At 40.0% G+C, this 7019-nt stretch overlaps 1 protein-coding gene across 1 annotated transcript; it reads left to right on the forward strand.

Annotated features, from left to right (window-relative positions):
• The first annotated feature begins 4652 nt into the window (after positions 1-4652).
• LOC129504939 (olfactory receptor 51L1-like) lies at positions 4653-5612 on the forward strand. The gene has a single exon (XM_055317840.1). It carries the CDS (start codon positions 4653-4655, stop codon positions 5610-5612), a length of 960 nt encoding a protein of 319 aa, XP_055173815.1.
• Positions 5613-7019: the final 1407 nt, after the last annotated feature.

Below are 7019 nucleotides of genomic sequence, written 5' to 3' on the forward strand. Positions count from 1 at the left end.
ACAACAGGGAGGAGAGTGGACACTCAAGAGTGCGAGAAGAACCAGGAGAATGTTCAAGAAGGGAAAAGTTCTCAGGTCATCATAGGACATGATTTTCACCAAAATGCCTTCATGCTCATTCCTATAGCTTTCAAGCCAGATTCAGTCAGACTTTTCAGATTGGACTTGCCAAGGATACCTAGGTCTCTATGGTGGGTGGTCTGTGTGTCCATGGGCGGGATGTGATGCTTCCAGGCGTGAAGGATTATTTTTGTGACATGGCAGAATGGGGATTCCAGAATGTGATTGGGACTGTATCAGATAGCCTTCAAAGTCCCTTAGAATCCCAAGTATCAGTGCTTTCCAATATGACATAGTTGTGACTCAGGAGTCTAAACCTCAAATTATAACTCCTTCCAATCTTTGAGTTTATCGACTACATCTTCAAACTGCACCCTCCTAATCTGAGGAATGGTAGAAGACCTCACGAGGCCATGTGAATGAATTTGAAAAGAATCAGAAGCAATAGGAATTGAGCAGTCAAAATGCACCAATGCCACATTATGAGGAGTTGTGGAATAATAGGCAGAGCAGATCCTAGTGAATCTGTGGAATATAGTGAATATATGTTGTGGCAACTTCAGAACACCGACATGGCTGCTCAGATTCCAGGCTCGGGTTGATAGTCCCCTAAGATCTCATTCCTTTATTTGGACAGGCTTCCCATTTTATCCTGGGCTCTACCTTTATTTTATTTCCCAAACTGGTAAGGAACAGAATGAAAACTATGTAAGTATAGTGATTGAAATTACCAGAAGAATTTGGAGGTAAAGGACATGAAGCAATCTATACCTACGGCTCTACTGAATTTTCACTGGAAGAAACAGAGATGAATCTGATATCCTTCACTTCCCACCCCTCAGCCGACCTAGATCACTTTTGTAAGATGCCCACTCGGGGTGTTTCTTCTCTGGAAGGATACTCCACAGTCTCCTCATATCTTCCTACCTCCCATTACACTTCCAAGAAATATTGTTATTGTCTTTGCTGACTTCATCATTATCACTATTATTTTATGGTCACTATATGTAAGGTGCCATGCTAAGTATTTTACCCACAAGATCTCCTTTAATTATAAGCACAAACTTGTCAAGTTGTTTTTATCTACAGTTAGCAGATGAGGCTCCTTTGATTCCAGAGGGAAATAAGCTATTTGCCCAACCCAAACGTGAGCAAGCATTGGGACCAGAATATTACCGAGGTGGATGTGCTTGTGGAAGCAGAGAAAGAGTCTGAACAAGGTGGATGGAGGGCAGTTGCCCCCTCAAACCTCAATAGAGAGTCGTGGAAATGATAAAGCTGCTTTTAGCCTGGCCTCCAGATCAGGTATATTCCAGTTTTCCATTAAACCTCAGGTTCACCTCTTCTTGGCAGAGGGAAAGAGACACCATAAAGTGAGAGAAATAGTGTGAACTGACCAGCAGTGAGGTAAACAAAAGGCAGATTTCTGTTTGGATTAGGGACGACATCTTGGAAGATAATCAGGGAAGAGAAGGAATCATATTGGAAAATTTGAGCTTGGAAGGTAATAAGTGCAAGGGTGGACAGGAGGGTGAGGGAGGTAAGCCCATGGCAAGAGAATCAAGACTTGGTGATAGAAGAAAATAGCAGGAGGTCCCACAGTTGTGGGCAGGATTTAACTGCAATATTAGTAGTCAGAAAGACTGGATTAATTATCTCTGGCATTTATTTATTTATTTATTTATTTATTTATTTATTTATTTATTTATTTTCAGGACTACATGTCTTCCGTTGCATAGAAAACTATGATTATTAATCATTCCAGCCACATATCTGCCACAGTCAGAGTTTATGTGCATGGAACTAGACAAGACTGAAGGGGATCTGAATCTCACAAAGTCCAAGGCAGACTTTACAAGACAGGAAGATGCCAGTTTATTTATTTGCAATGGGAAGTGAGCTGTCTCCTGTATTGCAAATTCTCCAAACAGCATTTTGGTGAGCAGGGATTCTTGGCAAGTGATGGGCAAGTGGGATTTTGAGAGGTGGCTCATCTGTTGTACTTCAGAGATGTTGTTCTTGACCACAGAAGGGGTACGAGACTCTATTGGTGGGAAATATGTTTTCTCATTTGTTCTGAGTAGGAAAGACTTTGCATCCAGGTCAGATGCTTTCTCTGAGCATCATACTTTCTAGTTATCTTGTTTTCTCTAGTTTTTGCTTTGAAGCATGAATTTTTGCTCTATGTTTCCTTATAGCTCTTAATTTATTTAGTTACTCATTTTTATAGAAGGTACCACTCTCAAAGTGAAGGATTAGATCTGACTTTTTTTTTTTTCTTTATGATAGTCACAGAGAGAGGGAGAGAGAGAGGCAGAGACACAGGCAGAGAGAGAAGCAGGCTCCATGCACCAGGAACCCGACGTGGGATTCGATCCCGGGTCTCCAGGATCGCCCCGGGCCAAAGACAGGCGCCAAACCACTGCGCCACCCAGGGATCCCTAGATCTGACTTTTAAGAAAGAAGGTTCTGAATCTTTAAAGTCAGAAGCAACTATACTTTGCTAAAATTATATATTTTATTACAATAAGAACTTTACATATCAAATGACACAGTTCATTATTATAATTCTTAAAATTCTAAATTATTTCAAGTAAGTCTATTTTAACCCATATTTAGCTTGTGGTGATGCTAGTCCAAACCAGGCCTGTGGCTACATTTACATAATTTTGGATAAGTTGGTAAGAGCTGCTTATGTTAATAAGTACTGCTGACCCATCCTTGTCTGAATTTTTTTTATTATTGGAATTGCCAACATATGGCATAACACCCAGTGCTCATCCTATCAAGTGCCCCCCTCAGTGCCCGTCACTCAGTCACCCCCACCCCCTGCCCACCTCCCTTTCCACCACCCCTTGTTCGTTTCCCAGAGTTAGGGAATGTTCTGTCTCCCTTTGTGATATTTCCCACTCATTTTTTTCTCCTTTCTCTTTATTTCCTTTCACTATTTTTTTATTTCCCAAATGAATGAGACCATATAATATTTGTCCTCCGATTGACTTATTTCACTCAGCATAATACCCTCCAGTGCCAGCCACGTTGAAGCAAATGGTGGGTATTTGTTGTTTCTAATGGCTGAGTAATTTTCCATTGTATACATAGACCGCAGCTTCTTTATCCATTCATCTTTTGATGGACACAGAGGCTCCTTCCACAGTTTGGCTATTTTGGACATCGCTGCTGTAAACATCGGGGTGCAGGTGGCCCTGTGTTTCACTGCATCTGTGTCTTTGGGATAAATCCCCAGCAGTGCAATTGCTGGGTCGTAGAGCAGGTCTATTTTCAACTCTTTGAGGAACCTCCACACAATTTTCCAGAGTGGCTGCACCAGTTCACATTCCCACCAACAGTGTAAGAGGGTTCCCTTTTCTCTTCATCCTCTCCAACCTTTTTGGTTTCCTGCCTTGTTAATTTTCCCCATTCTCACTGGTGTGAGGTGATATCTCATTGTGGTTTTGATTTGTGTTTCCCTGATGGCAAGTGATGCAGAGCATTTTCTCATGAGCTTGTTGGCCATGTCTACGTCTTCCTCTGTGAGATTTCTCTTCATGTCTTTTGCCCACCTCATGATTGGATTGTTTGTTTCTTTGGTGTTGAGTTTAATAAGTTCTTTATAGATCTTGGAAACTAGCCCTTTATCTGATAAGTCATTTGCAAATATCTTCTCCCATTCTGTAGGTTGTCTTTGAGTTTTGTTGACTGTATCCTTTGCTGTACAAAAGCTTCTTATCTTGATGAAGTCCCAATAGTTCATTTTTGCTTTTGCTTCTCTGGCCTTCATGGGTGTATCTTGCAAGAAGTTACTGTGGCCAAGTTCAAAAAGGGTGTTGTCTGTATTCTCCTCTAGGATTTTGAGGGAATCCTGTCTCACATTTAGATCTTTCATCCATTTTGAGTTTATCTTTTTGTATGGTGTAAGATAATGTTCCAGTTTCATTCTTCTGCATGTAGATGTCCAATTTTCCCAGCACTATTTATTGAAGAGACTTTTTTTCCAGTGGATGGTCTTTCCTGTTTTGTCGAATATTAGTTGACCATAAAGTTGAGGGTCCACTTCTGGATTCTCTATTTTCTTTAAAGATACCTCACATAATGTTTCAGTAGTATTGAAAAAGCTATGTGGCTTAGGCCTAATAAGGCATTTGTATAAATCACTGCATGAGTCTTAAAAAAAAGAAGAGAGAGAGAGAGGCTAAAGTTAACAAAGCTCAGTAGCTCTTGCCAAGAAAATTCTGGAAGGAAATTAATTATAAAGTGAAAGATGTAATCTAGAACTGTTTGTGTGTGTGCTGTTCTGAGTAGTATCTTTAGAAGAAGATTGTCCGTATTTAGACAGAATGTCAATGGATCTGCATCCAGGAGGCAGGAGGAAATGTCCTTGTGGTCATAAAGTGGATATTTCACTTACCTGACAATGCACAGCAATGCAACGTAGACAGACAGAGCAAAAATGTGAGGATGCATGGAAGAGTGCAAACAAGAACATGTCATTTGTTTTGTTTTGTTTTCCTGACTCAGATGCTGATCTCATGATTGCCCTCCCCACTGGCTTGAGATCCTGAATTTGGATTGTTAGCTGCACAGCGAGCTCCATGGCAACCTCAAACTCCAGTAATAGCCTGTCCTCCACATTCTATCTCACAGGTATCCCTGGCTATGAGGAATTTCACCACTGGATATCCATTCCATTCTGTCTCCTCTACCTTGTTGGAATAATGGGTAACTGCACCATCCTGCATATTGTTCGGACAGACCCCAGGCTCCATGAGCCCATGTACTACTTCCTGGCCATGCTTTCCCTCACTGACATGGGCATGTCCATGCCCACAATGATATCACTCTTCAGGGTGTTGTGGTCCATTTCCCGGGAAATCCAGTTCAATATCTGCGTGGTCCAAATGTTTTTAATTCACACTTTCTCCTTCAGTGAATCATCTGTGCTCTTGGCCATGGCCTTTGACCGCTATGTGGCTATCTGCCACCCTCTACGATATGCTACCATTCTCACCCCAAGACTTATCATTAAAATTGGACTTGCAGCCCTGCTTAGGAGTGCCTTGGCCATGATTCCACTTTTGGCCAGGTTGGCCTTCTTTCCTTTCTGCCACTCCCACATCCTTTCTCATTCCTATTGTCTGCACCAGGACATGATTCGTCTTGCCTGTGCTGACACAAAGTTTAATGTTATATACGGGTTGGTTCTTATTAGTGCGCTATGGGGCATGGACTCTCTGGGTATTTTTGTGTCTTATATGTACATTCTGCACTCAATATTAAGAATCGCATCACGTGAGGGGAGGCTTAAGGCCCTCAACACATGTGCATCCCACATCTGTGCTGTACTCATCCTATATGTGCCGATGATTGGGCTCTCTATTGTCCATCGTTTTGCCAAACACTCCTCTCCCCTCATCCACATCTTCATGGCTCACATCTACTTATTGGTTCCACCTGTGCTTAATCCAATCATCTATAGTGTGAAGACCAAACAGATCCGCCAAGGAGTTCTCCACCTGCTTTTCCCCACAAAAATCAGTTCTACTATGATGTAGGCATGCCCTCAAGACAATAATAGAAGCAATCTAATGATGTAAACACATACTGATTTGTCTGCTCTAGGTTTGCTGGCATCATATTTGCCAACAAAAGAGTAGAGAACAGAATTGGAGGCAACAGAGCATCTCAAGAAGTTCCTAAGGAGACAGTGGTATCTACTGGCACTATACAGCTTGAATTAACATGTATTTTATACATTACCTGTAAATATAAACACATTAGATTGGAGTGTGGTAGATATCATTTCCATCTATTCCCTTCCATTTCTTACCCCAACCCTTTCCAGTCATTTATCCATTAAGTTTTCCTTAAATATAATAATTCCACATTTCTTTGCTTCTGATACACTTATTTGTCTGGAATTTTTTTATTGCCTTCTTGCTATAGCAATGGGTTTGTATATTTGCTTAGTCTTTCTTAAAATGGAAAAAATCTTATCTTGGCATAAGAACATTGTAGGGCTCATAGCAATAGTTATCAATCCTCATGTTGCATCAGAAACATCTTTTAAGTGTTTATACACATGTTCTGACCTTTCTGAGGATTTTTACTTTTTTCTGGAATAGAAAGTGCTATTGCTGGTGTATACAGCAACAAGGCAAGTAGTTATATTTTCACAGCATATTTTTGAAAGATACAAATTAGGCAGATGTATCTAGTTCTGGTTTTCCTGGTCTTACCTGGGGGAACAAATGTCTTTGGTTTTATTTAGAATCCTTGATACTTCCACTTCCATAGATCTATTTCCCTCATCAAGTGCCCCTGCCTGAGCTGGTACTGCAATTAATGTTTTATTCCAAGATGATTTAGCACAGATTCCCAAGTTCTTTATACAATTTGTAGAGGAGAATAAGAGAAAGAGATGATGGTGAGCACTATTGGATTACCCAAATTTTAATTACAGTTCATGTGGAATTCCAGTAATGTTCTTTCCTTTGATCTTTCCTATTACTATATAATCCCAATTCCAAGACAACAGCTTCCAGTGGTCAAGTAATAACATGTCATGTGTATGGATACAACACTTTAATTAAGAGAAAAGTTTATGTAACTGTGTCATTACTATCCATGATTTTTGGTGGCAATTATACATAATAAGTTTAAAGAAATATACACATTATTAATTAAAGGAATCTATGTATATATGTTTAATAGAAGGGAAAACAAAAATTGATTCATTAAATGTTGATGAGCCAGAGAAGTGAGACAAAATTGCAATGGTTAGAGAATAGCAATAAGATAAGAATATTCCTTTAGGGAAGGTAATTCTGATGCTATTCAGTAGTTAGAGTTGTAAAGCAATGCAGTTTGTGTTTGTTTGTATTTTTATTTTCTGGTTAATTATTGTACCTTCTGGTACTCCTTAACTCTGGAATCACACACTCTCTTTTATTTCAAAGTGA

The sequence above is a fragment of the Nyctereutes procyonoides genome, unplaced genomic scaffold, assembly GCF_905146905.1.
Source record: "Nyctereutes procyonoides isolate TBG_1078 unplaced genomic scaffold, NYPRO_anot_genome, whole genome shotgun sequence".
NCBI lineage: Eukaryota > Metazoa > Chordata > Mammalia > Carnivora > Canidae > Nyctereutes > Nyctereutes procyonoides.

Coding starts and splice junctions, on each gene's coding strand:
- LOC129504939 (XM_055317840.1), top strand. CDS start 4,653: ATGGCAACCTCAAACTCCAGTAATAGCCTGTCCTCCACATTCTATCTC.